The following is a 16,693-nucleotide window of genomic DNA, read 5'->3' as shown; positions in this document are numbered from 1 at the left end:
GTTGAAATCGGGAACAGGAGCCTGTCCATTTATATTTGTGAGTATATCATATCATTAAATCAAATAGGCTTACATCAATCTGCACATTATTCGACACAGCTTGAAAAGAGACTTGGCCCACACACAGAAACCTGCTGTTATTACACCTGCTGAGGAGGTTATGCTTTGCGAGTCTAATCAAAAATCCCCACCAAAAGCTAATGTCTTCACAGATTTCACCAGCCCAGTCAAACAAAAACATGTTTTGTTGTTGTTGTTTAGATTTTTGGCCTATTTTGGCGCGGTGAGTTATTAGTGTCACCACATAATCTTCATTTTGGTGTGTTGTGTTTTCAAAATATGAATGATCTTAGCTCTCTTGGTGCTTTCTAATGTAATACTGCATAATAAGCAAGCATTGTCACATTTTTGGGGAAAAATAGTGAGTTCTGTTTTGTTTTGTTTTGTTTTTTGTCCAGCAGGTGTCAGCAAACATTTGGAGCTTGTTGTCGGCGTGTGTCGGTTCATTCATTCAGGATAGAAACTCCGTCCCACGGCTGTACCTAGACAGAGCACACCGCGACGATTTCCACCTTACTGCTGTGAGACTTTTATTCAGTCATAGTTTGAGCAGAAATGACGGTCGGATTAACTTTGTCAGTGTTGTAATAAGCGTTACAGCAGAACAGAAAGGGGAAGACTATCCAGCGATCAGTGCCAACATCAGTGATACTTCCTCACTCTCATCCGCCTCCTCAGCTGCGATCCAGTCCGACAGGTAAGAACTGTATGATGGCAACATTAAGAAACTTTTGGAAACATGTCAAACCGAGACTGGTGAAGCTGGTTGAGTTGCAAAACAAACAATGGAGTTAAGCTCTCTGCAGAGACACCTGGAAATGTAAGTTTGTCAGCCTGTGGAGAGACTGATCAAATCCTTTAACAACCAATAACAATCAAAGGTGTAATCATTGTGGGCTTGTTCAATTCATCCATTCATTCTCTTTACACACTCGTTAAGTCTCCTCCTCCACTTCCAACCTTTTGGCGGACCTGCATCCTTGTGAACTTATGAAGTTCAATATTTGTTGAAGTCAACTCCCATGAAGGCAAACGAACACAGATCTCCTGGTGATGGAGGCACATTATGTTCCCCTTTCACTTCACAGATCCACGTCACCAGCAGAGTAACATGGTAGACGTTTCCAAATATCTGTAACATGCTTGTCTTACTGGTTTTGGATTACGCTTATACTTATACTCCGCCCTGAGTTCAGTCTTTGTTATCTGATGCTCCATCTGATTGGAAACCAATACGAGTTTCTGTATATTGTCACCATTCATAGGAAGACAAAGGGTTTTTTTTCTTCTGTCTTTTTGTGTCTTCTTTTAGGTTTCAGTAGTTTGTGTGTGTCTCAGTCATACAGTCATGGCTGATAACCATATCGGACGGTGAATGAGCTGTGGGAGAAGGAGGCAATATCTTTTAAAGTAGGCCAGATGAGCTTGTCATCTGTTACAGGTGTTGAGGCCGGACTGGGCTTTTTTGTGGCTGTTTTTCTGGTTCAGTTTGCCAGCAGATTGTGTGTGGAGGTTCCATCTTCTTCAGGTATCTGAGACTCATAGATAAAATACTTTTTATGTTTGTGCACAGTGTGTTTTCAAGGTGCAGTGTGTAAGATTTTGGGCCTTTATTGTCAGAATAAGGCAGTCATGGAATATAATATGCATACCAATGTTTTCATGCATGTATGATCACCTGAAAATAAGAATCTTTTTGTGTGTTACTTTGTTAAATTGTCCTTTTATATCTACTGTTCTCTTTCATGGAGAAATAGTGACTCTAGACAGGGTCCTGAAAGTGATGTTTCTCCTTTACACTAAGAAGAGGAGGGTGACGTGAGCAGATTGCAATGCAGACCACTAGATGCAGCTAAATTCTACACACTGGACTTTTAATGTCGATAGACGACAGTCAGTATGGAGAACATAGGACAGGTGTTTTTTTTAGGATCAGGTGTTTGAAGTGTTGACAGTAATGCTTGCTGCTTTCATCAGGGCAGATTTGTGGTGGAAGATAATCAGACTGACTGACCTTTGAGGACAGCTGGTGTACCTACAACTGTCAAACAACATGCTGAGTAAGAAGTGGATTTCCGTTGAAATGAGTAAAGCAGAAACTGGAAATACAGTTCAAGATCAAACTGTAGATAAAGTTATAGTTTGTAAGATTTAGGGTGCTTTATGTTAGAATATGACATATAAATAACTATGTTTGTTTAGTGTATGATCACCTGAAAATAAGAATTGTTGTGTTTCTGTTACTGTTAAAAATCTTAAGTGATTGATTAAATGTACTTAGTTACTTTGGATAATCTGAATAATTAGAGCACTGTTCAGAAACAACATCTTAAGCTCACAGAATATTAGCTCTGAATACTGCAGGCACCATCCACCCAACCCCCTCCAGCCAACTGAGAGTAAGCATAGGTGTCTCATGAATGAAGCTTGACATGTTTGGTATCTTTGGAAACTTTGCAATCTCCACTAGAACTTCAGGTCCTGTAGGTTTGAGAAATGTTTGGCTATGGTATACGTTTTCAATATTCTTGAAAGGTGTCTCAAGTATATTTCAGATTTTATTAACATGTTAAAATATATTCTGCGTGGCTGGCAGCTGCAAATGTAAGTTGATAGTTTCTGAAAAAAAAAAGTGCTTAAATAGTGGCGAGTCTGTTTGCTGTGTGAAAGGACACACGCACACTGACACACACACACACACACACAAACAGAGAGGGGTTGTGTAGCAGAGTCCCTCTGCTAAGCAGAGCTGCTACATAAGGAGGTCAGTGTGTTGAACACACCACGCCTCTTGTTCTGTCAGGACCTTTTTGGCTTTTATGGCATGTTGTATATCTTTTTACTAGTGCGGGATATTTAAACACAGTAAAAATTGTATGAGCATTTTATAGTGTGGCTCACTGGACTTTGGAGTTTTGCCATGACTTTCTTGTCAGTAAAAGTCTTGTCAGTCTCCTCCCACTTCAGTTTCCACCTATTTCTGTGTGCTTGAAGTAAGATACAAATTACTCAATGGTAGGAATGAATACAGACCTGTTATGTAATACAATAATCAGGTTGTACCACTCTGCTCATCAGTACAAATAGAGTAAGTTAGGTCCCAGTCATTCCAGTCAACTGCCAGTCATTGATTGAGCATGTAGCAGACTCTGTAGTGCAAATTGCCTCTTGGATTTTTTTTTGATTTGTGCACACAAGGATTTTGGAAATTTGGGAGGTGAGAAAGTGAAGCTGGAAGTGGCAGCAGTGCCTGTCCAGAGACACGATGCATCAGTCAGACAATGTAAGACAGAACTGTCTGCCTTCAAGCCCTCAGGACGCCGAACTTACGAGACTGGTAATTATTTTCTCAGTCCTGTTAAACTAACTCAGTAACATTTTACAGGGTGCGTTCTTGTTTGTGTTCTGTCGACAACTATCACTTAGAAGTACTGCAGTAAACAAATGCTTCATTTTACTGTAAGAATAAATCAACATCCTACTTAAGCAAAAGATGAAGTGTGTAACTATTATCGGTAACATGTACTTTAAATATAAAACAAATATAGTCCTTGAGTGTGATGTATTAACATGGATGCAGCGACATATTCTGCTACAAAAATGTCTATTCAGTTTTTGGACTTTTCTCTTATCTTTGTTTTTTTGTGTTAAATATTGGATTATTTTACCTCACTGGGCATCCGACAGTTATTTACATTTAGCCTTTTGAGACATTTAGAGAGGTGAAACATCCTTGAAACATTTCTTTTTGTAAAAGGTTTGAAATCTTTAACAATGGATTGTATTTTATGAACTCATCCAAGTTTGTTTATGTCAAATCTCAGTCTGAAAAGTAACTACAGCTGTCAATTAAATGTACACCAAATCAAATGTTATTGGAAAGTAAACACCTGTGTTGCTCAGCTAGAAGCTATGAATACACATGGAATAATTGCAAGCATTGATTGACAGCTGCTTTAATGTATTTGTTATAAGATACTAGTTCAATTTAATTGCCTCAGACAAACTCACCTTGGACAGATCGACATAGAACAGTTGAACAGTGAAACATTGAAATTCAATTCAATTTTATTTATTTAGCACCATATCTTGACACTTTGCATACAGAAATGTGGAATGCGCAACTAACAACAGAAAAATCATTAAACCAGAGATAAACAGGTATATTAATATGCACATTTTTGTAAAATAAACTCAGATATAACAATTAATAATAATAATAATTCAGATTCATCAATCCCTCCTTCCTGAACCAGTACTTTGTTTCTGATGGTGACTTACAGACTTACAGACTAAATCTAGAAAAGGCGACAGCTGTTTAGAACTTAGATTTATACTGTGAAATACATGTTTCCCCCGCCTGTCCCTGCTTGTCTGATCTTTGTTTTATGTGCTCCTGTAGGCCATACACAGGAATGTTCACACTGCTTCAGACTGGACTTATCAGCTTTGTGTTTAACTACCACTTAATGACTGACCAGAAGTCCTTTTAGTTCTACACTTACTCTCTCCTCTCGCTCTCACTCTCTTCTCACTCTCTAAGTTGTCGTCTCGCTCTCTCGTTTCATGCTCCCTCCATAAGGTTTTTCTATGTGCGATATTATACTGGTTTTCCAAAACAGAAGTTGTGGACATTCTTAGTGTATGTGATTTAAGAACACACTCCATTAGTCCCTGAGATTAGGAGCTCGTACACAGGGGTGTGTCTTCTTTCACTGAACCAGGTTTGAACACACTCATTCATTCCGTCTCTCTTTTTTGCTGTCCACCCCCAAAAGGATCCTTCATTGTCTGTTGACTCGCAAAAAGACTCCTCCACAATGGTTTTGTCCTCACTACACTCCTCGAGGCTGAAGTATGTGTCTCTCGGGGTGCTGGTGTTGCAGACAACCTCACTGGTGCTCACCATGCGCTACTCCCGTACCTTGAAGGACGATGGCCCCCGCTACCTGGCCTCGACGGCCGTGGTGTCAGCAGAGGTGCTTAAGATCTTCGCCTGCAGCCTTCTCGTCCTAATGGAAAACAGTGAGTAGCAAAGGTTGGGAGGGTAATAGTTGAGGTCTTGGTCTCTGTTTTAATCTTAGTCTATTTACAGACTTGGACTTCTCGATACAAGTTCTCATTTAAATGCTCCCCAATGATCTTAATACTAGGATGGCTCTTTCTCACTCCATGGGTGGTCCCTTGGTTTAATTATTCACCACACACTCTCTGTCAATACCAGATTTCAGTGTGCGGGCAATGAACCAGCTGCTGAAGGAGGAGATTGTGAAAAGACCTGCTGAGACCATGAAGTTGGCCATTCCTGCAGGGATCTACACACTGCAGAACAATCTGCTCTATGTTGCCTTATCCAACCTGGACGCTGCCACCTATCAGGTAACATGAATGTTCTGGTTCAAGTTCACTGTATGTGTGTGTGTGTAACTGATTTCGCAGAGCTCAGTATGTGTGAGGAGCAAGTGTTTTTAACCAGTGAAAGTCATAGACAGTATAAAGAATAGACGTGGCATGCGTGACGTCACCCACAGGTTTCTGAAGAGCCCTTTTAAAGCTCAGAGTGTGGTGGCTCTGGCCGTCGCCATCTTGGCAGTCCTGCCTCTGCCACCTTCCGGTTGATCTTGAGATAGGCCAAGACGTGGATCACTGGTGGAGCTGAGGTGGTCTGAATGAAGTCTGGGTGCTCAAACAAGCCACCTGTGACAGCACCTTCCTGTCAATGAAAGCATAACTTTAAGCATTAATATAATTTAAATGGGTGAGATACAAGAAAAATTTAGACTTGATACAGGTGTCATGAACGGGAAGCTGTTTTTTGTACCAGGCTGTAAACGTGTTTGTTTCTGCTGTCCTCTGTCATATTTATATACCTGTGTCTTTGTGCTCCACACAGGTCACGTACCAGCTGAAGATTCTCACCACTGCACTGTTTTCTGTCTCCATGCTGGGGAGGAGGTTAGGCTTATACCAGTGGCTCTCGCTGCTCATCCTCATGGCTGGAGTCACTCTTGTGCAGGTACCATACTGCAAACCTGAGTAATTTACAAATACACAGGTTTATCAGATGCGTGAATGTGTTTTGTTTATGTTGGATGAATATTATTTTATTCACTCATTAAATGTTGTAGATATTAGTTATATAAAGTCCTCCACCTGTCCATTTGTATGTGATCATCAGTGTTTTAACCTCCGCAGTGGCCCACAGAGTCTGAAGGTGACTCTGAGCAGAAGATCCTGTCTGCAGGCTCCCAGTTTGTGGGATTGATGGCTGTGCTGATGGCCTGTGTGTCGAGTGGCTTCGCTGGAGTTTACTTTGAAAAAATCCTCAAGGGAACTAAACAGAGTGTGTGGGTCAGAAACATACAGCTGGGTGAGTAACTATGGCTTTGGTTTGTTTGGTAGGGTAAGACTAAACGTGTTGAGTAAATCTCAGTGACATGTGAGAGTAATAATATCGGGCAAGACTAGAAGAAGGTACTACCATAATCCATCTTCCTCACTGAACTATTATAAAGAGTAAATTATAAAGAGTTTATTATTAGAGAGAATTATGTAATTGTAGAGCTGCAAAGATTTGTTGAATAATCAATTAGTTGTCAACTATTAAATTAATCGTCTAGAAAGAATGTCAAATTCTTTGATATCATCTTCCTAAATGTGAATGTTTTCTAGTTTACTTAGTCCTCTATGGCAGTGAACTGAATATCTTTGGGTTGTGGACAAAACAAGACATTTGAGGACATCACCTCAGGCTTTGGGAAACAGCAACCAACATTTTTCATACTTTATGGACCAAACAACACATTAAGAAAAGAAGAAAAGAATAGTTAGTTACACCCCCAACTAATTGAGGCTTATTGTGTGAGCAGAATATTCGGCCTAAAAGCATGTTTAATTCAACATTTAACGATGGGGAAAGACAAGGTGAGGGGTTATTACCAACCTACCTAATGTTAATAAATGATTTATTAGAGATTAACCTTAGTTACAATTTAAACACTTACAAACCATGCTTCATCAGAGTTGTGCCAGCAAAATAAACTTTTGCAACACTTCTCTTCTCATCCCTAGCTGCAAGCCCCTATTTTGTCTTCCTCTTTGTCCTGCTTCTTGCTTGATTGCAGCATCGGCTCCAGTTGCTCAGATTATACTATCCATCCACTCCCCATCAACACCAATGTATTAGTGTATGCATATGAGATGAAAATATATTGTTTGTGATACAACTCTAATGCTGATATTAGGCTGGCTTCCCATTTGTTGTATTATAAAGCAGCTCTTTTTTTAATCTCTGAAATACTGTGTTTCATCCTCCTCTAAAAAAAAACACAATTTAGAAGAATTAATGAGATCCATCTGCGTGGTACAAACTGTCTTTATAAAGTTATGTCAATAATGACTTTGTTGTTGTTTGAATGAATTGTGAAATCATTGACTCAAATCTTTTTCACTGTAGAATCCTACGTTCTTGTAGCTCCACAAGTCAGATAACGTTGCAGCGTGACACGGTGGACAGGACACAGCTGTCTGTCTGTCCTTACCATATTGTCGCACTGCAACGTTATCAGTTATCAATTAGTTTTTGACTTTGTCACAGAGTTGTATCATTATTTTAAGACTTGGTTTGTAAAGTTTTGCGAACACGAGAGAACATGCCTGACACGGAGAATCTCCTGTTGTGTGCTTACACGTGTAAAAAACCACTCAGATATGGATCTGTCAACCCGTTCTCATTCTTATTATTGGAGTGAATAGACGGCCGGAGTAGCTGCTCTGAGTCTCTCTTACTGCTGCGGATGTGTTTACATTACAGTCAGTTGAAAGCCCAGTGTGTCACATACAAGTGCTGAAGGTTCCTTGTGCATCTGTATGAGACACTGAAGGGTGTGAGTAAGTAATCACCTGCACAGTTGTTGTCTTACAGATTTGATCACTTATATCTTTTCATTGTTCATTGTTTTGAAAACAGTTGGTGAGTTTGTTGTTGTCATGCTTTTCATACACAGTATTCTCTGTCCGCGCATTTGACGATATCTCATTTATCAGACAGGATCTCTGGTTAATATCTTCATTTAGCTGCAAACTGTCAGAAGATTAACTCAGTCATGCAGTTATTAGCTATGTGTGCAACTTGTTCACTGTACTAGAAGTTTTATGGGACCTCAAATGAAATCTTGTTTAGAGCCACTAAGAGCCTAGGGCCGGCCCTGCTTCTCTTACATTTTGTTGTATGATATGCGATTTGACTAATAAATGACTTTACTTTTTTGGTAAGATAGAGATAACCCGCTAATCTGACTTGTGAAGCTACAAGAACATAGGTAATGACACTGAAAATATTTGAATAGACTCTATCTGGACGAATTGTGAAATCATTCACTCTATTCAATAGAGTGAATGATTTCACAATTCGTCCAAACAACAACAGAATCATCATTGACGTAACTTTATAAAGACAGTTTGTACCATGCACAATTGGATCTCATTACTTGTTGTCCATGTTCACAAAGTTTGCTTAAAATAAACTTTGTGTAACTTTCCTACCATAGAATAACATTTCTTTTAATTATTCTGATGCTACACTGATGTGTGATCAGGATGATGGTGTCTATCATTCTTCTTCTATCCATTCTTCCTCTATGCCTGTTCTTGCACTATGTAACTTTAGGCTCCGGGTATGATTTCCCACGCAATGCTTTATGTCACTAAGTGACACACCACCAACTATTTCATTGTTTTGGTGAAACTGGATCATATTTTATGGAGAAAATGTTTTCTGCTTTCCCCTCTCATCTCATCTCCCCCTGTGTGGTGTTTAAAAGAACAGGAAGTAAAAGTGCTTGTATTGTATGTAGTTATCTGTTATCGCTACAAGGCGGCACTACAGTGTTTCTGGGGAGAACTCTAAACAATACATGATACATTAAGGGCTGTATATGTAGACAGACTGCCCTACGGTGTAGGTGTGCACCTGCAATATTTTGTTAGCTAATGGATCGAGTTTCTCCAGGACATAGATGGTGTAATTTGCTACTTGGATGACATTTTGATGACAGGACAGGACACAGAAACCACAACCTCAGAGAAATGTGTCGTCCTCCAGCTCACTATTGAGTTACAATGCAAAGTTCATACGTTTTGTTTCTACCCTGAGAACACCCATAAGAGGGTTACTGCAGAAAGATGCTAAATAGGAGTGGTCAGCTTCTCTCTAACAGAATTCTTGTACATTATAACCCAAATCTATCACTATCACATCCACCACGTGCAGCAAAACTACTGAAATTTTGAGAAGCCTTTTTGCATCATTTGGATTTCTTTAAAGGTACGATATGTAACATTGGACACCGCAGCTCAAATTCACACTGGAGGGCAGTCTCCCTCCTCAACCCCCCTCCTCAGACTGCAGCTAATGCAGGTTGCCAGATTGAAGACACTGAACCTCCATGAGGGCAAAACGGTTTATTTCATGAAGCAGCTTCTGCATCTGAGTCTGACTTCAGTCTGTGCTGCAAAGTAGTGATAATGATAAGAAGTTTAATTTGGTTTGTGTCCGTTTGAGGGAGACACACACACACACACACACACACACACAGGGAGAGGTCAGCATAAATAAACTCCTTTAGACCTCATCTAGTAAAGGAAATGTCACGTGCAACTGTTTTGGTAACTAACGTTCACTCTATTGATTCACTTTATTTGCTTCCATGGCTGTAGTATGTTTTATATCTGGCAACCCAGAGCTTTGGCATGAGCTGTGTTGTTCATCAAAGCCGGATCAAAACACACGGATCAAAACACACACCAGGTGGTCTCTCACCTGGTCCAACAAGGCAAATTTCAAAGTATACTGACTATAGTAATTTATTAAGAAGCTTGTATTTCAGGAGAGCATGTTTCCTTAATCTCTGATGACACAGCATTTTATGATTCAGTACAGTAAATATTTTACATATTGTACCTTTAATTACACAACAGTCCGCCTGCTCTGCCTCTGTTAACTAGCTAATGCTGTAAAAATATTAACTGGCTGATATATCTTACACAATGTTGCTTTAAACGACATTCTCACTCTCATTACAGGTTTGTCTAAATGAGGTTTACTTTGTGTGTGTGTGTGTGTGTGTGTGTGTGTGAATGGGCAAACTGGATGCAGCAAATTAATTGTGTCCTGTCTGTGTTAGTGTGAGTCTGTTGTCTTTGGCTGTTCACCGATTATGACCTTTCAGGAAGATCAGCTTAAACATCACTGTACTGTACCTTGTAGTGTTAGTTCAACAAAACCTGTTCGTGTCTCTTTCAGGTTTGTTTGGCTTTGTGTTTGGCCTTGTAGGAATGTTAGTCTATGACGGCCAGAGAGTGAAGCAGTCTGGAATATTTCAAGGCTACAATACGATCACCTGCACAGTTGTTGTCTTACAGGTTTGATCACTTATATCTTTTCATTGTTCATTGTATTGAAAACAGTTGGTGAGTTTGTTGTTGCCATGGCTTTCATGCACAGTATTCTCTGTCTGCAGGCGCTGGGCGGGTTGGTCATAGCAGTGGTCATTAAATATGCAGACAACATCCTCAAAGGATTCGCTACCTCTCTGTCCATCATCACGTCTGCACTTATTTCATATTTCCTGTTGGAGGACTTTAACCCCACCAGGTAAGCATATGCATGCTAATACACACTCCCACTTGATTTTTGGCTAATCACTCCCGGGGTGGGGGGGGACATTTTCTCCTGTATTTCTTCAGCCATGTTAGCAGCATCCAATAGCAATATCCTGTTTAGTCCACCACTTGGGTCCACACTGAAACATCTCAACAATTATTGAGTGGATGGTCATGGTTCCCAGACCTGACTTTTCCTGTTCCTAACTATTGGATGGATTATTCTATGCACTGTAGAAAAGAAATGAATTGTATTTTTGTATGCACTGTCAGTGCACATGTTTTTGTTTTACAATTGAACTATTGGATGGATTGCCATGAATCTTTGTAAAGACATTCCGGTTATACAGGTTTGTATTCAGTGCCTCCTTGCATATGTACAGCATGTGAACAATTTGGCATGCCTCATAGTGTTGTTTACATAACATGAACTGCTTTATTAAATTCATTTTTAATGCCTTTATTTTGTCTCTTTTATTCCCTGTCCCCGCCTTTCTCTCAGTATATTTTTCTTAGGGTCAATGCTGGTCATTGCTGCTACATTTCTTTATGGCTACGAGTGCAAACCTCCCAGCAGTAGCACCATCAAGGTATAAACAGAGAGCTCTGTGAACATGCAGAAGCGACGGCTGGAATCTAACATTGTTGGAGTGGGACTGTGACAATAAGTTGTTGCTCCAATTAATAATGTGGAAAAAGTGGAAGTGTGAAAACCTGTTACTGCCAAACAGCTGCAGCTGGACACTGATCGTTCCCCATCGCTCCTCTGGCAAAATGCAGCTTTGCACAAAAGATGGGGTTTTTAAGGTTTTTCTTATTAAATACTAACAGGAGTACAATGGAGATAACTTGACAGGCATTGTTGTTATTAAGCTAACATACTCTGTGTATGTATTATCCCATGGGAATGTAATGCCTGTGTTTTAAAGGAACAAGAAGAAGAGGGAAATATTTTAAAAATCTGTATTTTATATTTCAGTATTTGAATTTTGTATTTATCTCTTATGACATATGGGAAAAAGGGGTATAAAGGGGTATAAAACATGGTGCATGCCTCAACGAGAGGAAAATCCTTGACAGAGATTCCATCTAGTGGTGAAATGAGGATCAAACTTGCTGCAAAGAGGAGGGGTTACCTCTTTTCAAAGATGCTGAATGTCCTTTTTTATGTGAGATGAGATAAGATTGGATATGACTGCTTCGACCTTGCTGCGCAGTCTATGTATTTATATCAAAAACACATATTTTATTGTTATTTAAATGCAAAATAAAGGTCTTTATGTAAGAACAAATGAATAAATTAAAGCATCTTTCATGCTGAAACAACCAGCTTTGCCTTGATCTTTTTGCTTACTTCAAAGTGAAATGAAAGGATAAATCAGAGCTGTAAGTGTGTGTGTGTGAGCATTATCCTCTCACACTCTCACACAGATACTAATCCATACACACAGCTAGGCACACCCATGAATATTTTGAACTGTTTTTTTTTTCTGTTCCAGTTGCAGTGCACTCAGAAACACCAAACCAGTCTCTATAGCAACAGATGGCTGAATGAGCTGCTGTGCCGCGACAAATGTACACACACTGAATTGATATAACCTATTTTAACCTCTTTGAGTATTTTACATGGTAGTAACAGCATTTTTTTTATTCAACAATCTCCCTGACAATTAAAAAGAAATTGAGGCAGATGAGCAAAAACAACACATTGTTCCTATTTTGTCCATTGTTCTCCAACTGTTTGGAGATAATCTTTGCATAGTTGTGGATTTCAGAGCAAATTAGTATATTTGGATTGAGATAGTGTGTGTGTGATGAGGTGGACAGAGAAGGAAGAAAACAAGCAGGCAGATGGGAAGGTGAAGCGTGAACCTGGAGCGAAGCACAGATGGAGGATGAGTCATGTGATTTGTACGTGGAGTGGCAGGCAGGGACTTGGACTGAGCCCAGTATGAGCCACTGGACAGACCACAATCATGACACAGGAAGGCCTTCATCTGTGATTATCTGCTGGAATTTACTGTGGAACAATGTGCGTCAATGATATGAAGAGAAACTGTGATATGACCTCATACAACCAGTGTTAAAAAATGGCACTAATTCAAAGGAATCCTTTTGAAAATGTAGTCTGGTTTAATTTTACACCAAGGAAACTATTAAAAGTACATTTAGATTCCCTGATTGCAGGAATATTTATGTAACTTTGTAATGCAACATGGTCTGATTAGTGGCGCATCAAATCTACCTTAGGTCTGAGTGCAATTGGGCCCCATTCCAACTATGATATGTGGCGTGGACTGCACTCACCCCCTTGTTTTAAAATGTGTTGTATGGCACTATTCCAAGTCATTTAAAAAGCATAGCTGACATTACTTATTTAATGTGGTAACAGGTCCAGTTCATCACTCTGATAGTTTGTCACCCGTCTGAATACAATATCACTATGGAGGCGAGTGAGTTGTAAATATGTTGGTGTATTAGCAAAACCCCAGAGAAAACTACAGCAGATTTGTTTTTCTTCCAGACTTTTATGTAAGGTGGGTGCTCTTAATACAATCTGACTGATGCATGAGTTAATCTTAAACTAAAAAGATTCATATAATACTTTTTTTTTTTTAATCTTCTGAATACATCCTTTAACTCTGGTTCTGAGTGTGCTGAAAAAGGCCTTTGTTGGCACAGACGAGGTTTAACCAGCCGGCAGAAGTTTTTTTTTTTTTTTTTTTGGCTGACTTTTCAATCAAAATGTCTTCAGGTATCAAGTTATACAAAACAAATGCTATTCTTAAACTTCTCAAGGACAGTTTTTGTGTGTCTCTCACTCTCTCATGCAATAAGATCTACATAAGGATGCAGGATGCAGTTCTTGTCGTGTTCTAATACCTCTGTGGTACGTCTAAAAAAAACAGCGTTCCTTTTTCTCTAAAAAGCAGGCAGAACTCTTTAATGTAGTCCAAAACTTGTTGTGGGGCCAAACAAGCCTTGAGGCAACCAGGGCTCTTGACACTAGTTCGCTGTGGACTTTCCAATCTGACACCATACTGTGTCAGATCCAAGATGTAATATCCACTCTGGCTTGTTATAATGGTCCACTTAAATCATTCGGGGATAATGAGCCACTGGCATCTTGAGCACAGGGAAACCATCAGTTCTCTCTTCTCTGATAGGCTTCATGACTTCATCACCTTCATCCTCCCTTTTCTGCAAGAGGGAACAATTATATTTTTGTCTGTGCAAACATTTCACCCTCTTATTTTGGCGGTATGACCACTAGTGGTGCCCCTCTTCGCGGCCTCCACATTAGCACTTGGGCATCGTTGGCATTTGGCCTCCCCAGCGCATTGGGAGGAATGGGCTCCTGGTAGTTGAGGATGTGCGGCTGCTCCTGGTATGGACGACCCACCAACGAGGCCCTGGAGCCCAGAGGCATATCTGGGTCCACGGCAATGTCCACCCGCATCCGCCACCGCACTGTCTGCAACACGATACGCTCCTGGAGGAGGAGAGCAGCAAAACATGGTCAATGAAGATACAAATATGCATGGTGAGATCTATTTTAAGTACACAAAGAGTGTTTTTTTTATGCTTATGTTGATTGCACATTATGTGCTCTGCTGCAAATAGATGTGTTGTGCGGGGTAATGAATGGTGCATCACTGAGGCTTTGTTAAATATAATGTTATCCTAAATGACACAAAAGAAAGTTTGAGGAAAGAGGAAACAGAATTTCAGTGGCAGATTTTTGTTCTTCTTCTTCTGCTCTCAACTTATAAACCAACAATAAAGAAAACAGGCCAGACACTGTCTATATTAGCCTAAAAAGACTTTATATAAGACTCTACAGTATATAGACAATACATGGATACTGTACTGACTGCACTGTTGGGGGCTTTATTCAGATTAAGGCAATGATGAGGTACTTTGTAACTTTACACCAGAAAGGAGAAGTGCAGGGGGAGATGATTACATCACAGTCAGTCTGTGTGTGTAATGCAAGAGCGGTTTCTAAAGATATACAGCCAGTGTTCTTCATTTAAACTGGGCAAAACATATCTGCGATGTGTAAAAATAACACTGTGATTTATTAAGATAAGAGTTTGACGCATGTGGGAACAAACTATTTCATCTTGTGTGTGTGTCTCTCTCTCTGTTATTGTCCTACCTTGGTGATAGAGTTCATGGCCACAAGCCAGGTGATGAAGCTCTGGTCCCTGGTGATGTGGGTCAACATGGGTGTGTTGCTGTTGCTGATGGGCACAGCCCAGGTCACACTGGGGTAAAAGTTGTCATTCATGCTGACCGTCAGACGGGACGGTTTGGACGTGGGTCCGGTCAGGGTGACGGTTTCGGTGGTGTTGCCATACCAGGGGTAGCTGACACCATCTGAGTCGCTGATGGCCTTGACCCGACCCTCTCGCAGCTCTGGTAACTCCCAGCTGGACCTGCGACAGTGGACAGAGGAGGACAGAGTGAGAGGCTTTTTTTGGCAGTGGCAGGTGCAGGGTTGTGCTGTAGCTGTGGTGTGTGCACATCCAAACACTATACTGACCTAAACATCACACACACTGAGAGCATTCAGTGGCCAAAAGTTCAAAAAGTCTGATGGGGTTCTGCTACACACTTACATGCCAATATCACCATAGGTGTTGTAGAACTCCATCTGGGTACATGCCTGGATCCAGCCCACCACCCAGGTTTCATTACGGGGCACTGGTGGCATTACAACCCCTGCAGAAGCCCTGAAGTAAGGCGTCTTGTAACGGAGCACAATCGGTGAGTTCTCCTCAATGATGGTGGGGCACTGGTCAATAGAGGCGGACACCTCATACACCACAATGTTCTCCCGCCTGATGCGGGGCTTGCATGCGATGCTCTGAATACAGCCCATAGTGCAGGCGACAAGCAAAATGAGCAAAACCAGAGAAGAAGGGAGCAAATGATACCTGGCCAGTATGCACATCAGTCCCCTCCGGGTTCCACCCTTGCCTGAAGAGCAGATCTAATCTTTTAATTGCCCATCATCACTGATTGGTTGGGAAGGGGTGGGGGGAATGAGAGAAAATGATGGGGAGTATCACAGTCACCATTGATCAAACATCAAAACATCCACCATCATATTTTCAGGATGATGTGGAGGTGAGAGCGCAGTGGGGCCTGGGGGGGAAGTATCACAGATCTCCGCAGCCTCCTCCCCCCGGTCTGCCTGCTGACTGCCGCACTGCCCTTGGCGCTCGTCCCCAGAAACTGCAATCCGGCCTCCCCTGGGCTGCTGCTCCTTCTCCGCCGTGCGTCCGGAGGCTCCCCTGTTCCTTGTCGAGTCCACACGTCCGGCTGCACGTCGGTGCCCCTTGATCCTGCTGCTCTGCTCCCGGCTCTGCGCTGTCATGTCAAGTGGAGACAGGGCAGCCAGGTGCGTCAGAGGAGAGGGGCTGGATGCCTTTTGTTTGCTTGGCTTTCCCGTATTAGCCCTACATTCGCGCGGCGCCCTCAAAAGACAAAACCGGGCTTCTTCATCACCTTGACCTACATGAAAAGAGGCTTCATCAGATGAGCGAGATGTGTGTCTTATAACACAAGGCGAGACAACACGGGCTGTAACTGGCTATTTTACTGTTTTCCTCGCAGTGTGCTCCCAGTCTTGGGGATGCATGAATGGTGCATCTTGAATGGAGGCAGCGAGGCAGCATAAACGTGCAGAAATACGCGCACTATACCCAGCGACTCGAGCTTCTCCCGGCTTGTCTCATCGTTACGTTTCCTCGAGCTGGTGAGCACCGCGGACCGGTGAGCATCCTTTCCGAGCCGCTTGTCGCCTTGTTCGGGTTTTTTTTTGGGGGGGGTGCTGATGCTGCTGGAGAGGCAGGGGAGGGGCGTCACCCGACCTCTGCATTGAAAAAAAAATAACAAGTGCATGTGGGCGTGGCTACACACCTGCGTCACTCCTACGTGAAACATCATTGGCCGGCTGGAG

General features: G+C 41.5%; 2 protein-coding genes across 7 annotated transcripts; one reads left to right on the top strand and one right to left on the bottom strand.

Annotated features, from left to right (window-relative positions):
- The first annotated feature begins 19 nt into the window (after nucleotides 1-19).
- On the top strand, nucleotides 20-13,345 carry slc35a3b (solute carrier family 35 member A3b). 6 transcript variants are annotated; one of them, XM_027284979.1, is made up of 11 exons: nucleotides 288-319; nucleotides 462-757; nucleotides 2,038-2,120; nucleotides 3,259-3,397; nucleotides 4,839-5,085; nucleotides 5,285-5,439; nucleotides 5,954-6,076; nucleotides 6,256-6,430; nucleotides 10,364-10,482; nucleotides 10,581-10,714; nucleotides 11,225-13,345. In XM_027284979.1, exons 4-11 carry the CDS (start codon nucleotides 3,326-3,328, stop codon nucleotides 11,316-11,318), a joined length of 1,119 nt encoding a protein of 372 aa, XP_027140780.1. In that variant the 5' UTR covers nucleotides 288-319; nucleotides 462-757; nucleotides 2,038-2,120; nucleotides 3,259-3,325; the 3' UTR covers nucleotides 11,319-13,345. The 6 variants fall into 6 exon arrangements, with proteins under 6 accessions (XP_027140779.1, XP_027140778.1, XP_027140780.1 ...); XM_027284978.1 differs by lacking the exons at nucleotides 288-319; nucleotides 2,038-2,120 and adding an exon at nucleotides 20-37; XM_027284977.1 differs by lacking the exon at nucleotides 2,038-2,120 and having other exon boundaries at nucleotides 273-319; nucleotides 459-757.
- Nucleotides 13,231-16,596, bottom strand: fam78ba (family with sequence similarity 78 member Ba). Its single transcript, XM_019258982.2, has 3 exons — nucleotides 15,348-16,596; nucleotides 14,885-15,164; nucleotides 13,231-14,215 (listed from the first exon to the last, which is right to left on the bottom strand). The coding sequence occupies exons 1-3, from the start codon at nucleotides 15,680-15,682 to the stop codon at nucleotides 13,973-13,975; spliced, it is 858 nt and encodes a 285-aa protein (XP_019114527.1). The 5' UTR covers nucleotides 15,683-16,596; the 3' UTR covers nucleotides 13,231-13,972.
- Nucleotides 16,597-16,693: the final 97 nt, after the last annotated feature.

This window comes from Larimichthys crocea, chromosome XII (genome assembly GCF_000972845.2).
Source record: "Larimichthys crocea isolate SSNF chromosome XII, L_crocea_2.0, whole genome shotgun sequence".
NCBI lineage: Eukaryota > Metazoa > Chordata > Actinopteri > Sciaenidae > Larimichthys > Larimichthys crocea.
Note: the sequence above shows the minus strand (reverse complement) of the source record. Positions and strands in the feature narration are given on the sequence as shown.

Coding starts and splice junctions, on each gene's coding strand:
- slc35a3b (XM_027284978.1), top strand. CDS start 3,326: ATGCATCAGTCAGACAATGTAAGACAGAACTGTCTGCCTTCAAGCCCT. Junction 3,398..4,838: donor ACGCCGAACTTACGAGACTG/GTAATTATTTTC, acceptor CACCCCCAAAAG/GATCCTTCATTGTCTGTTGA. Junction 5,086..5,284: donor TCTCGTCCTAATGGAAAACA/GTGAGTAGCAAA, acceptor TGTCAATACCAG/ATTTCAGTGTGCGGGCAATG.
- fam78ba (XM_019258982.2), bottom strand. CDS start 15,682: ATGTGCATACTGGCCAGGTATCATTTGCTCCCTTCTTCTCTGGTTTTG. Junction 15,165..15,347: donor ACCTATGGTGATATTGGCAT/GTAAGTGTGTAG, acceptor CCACTGTCGCAG/GTCCAGCTGGGAGTTACCAG. Junction 14,216..14,884: donor CCATGAACTCTATCACCAAG/GTAGGACAATAA, acceptor CTCCTCCTCCAG/GAGCGTATCGTGTTGCAGAC.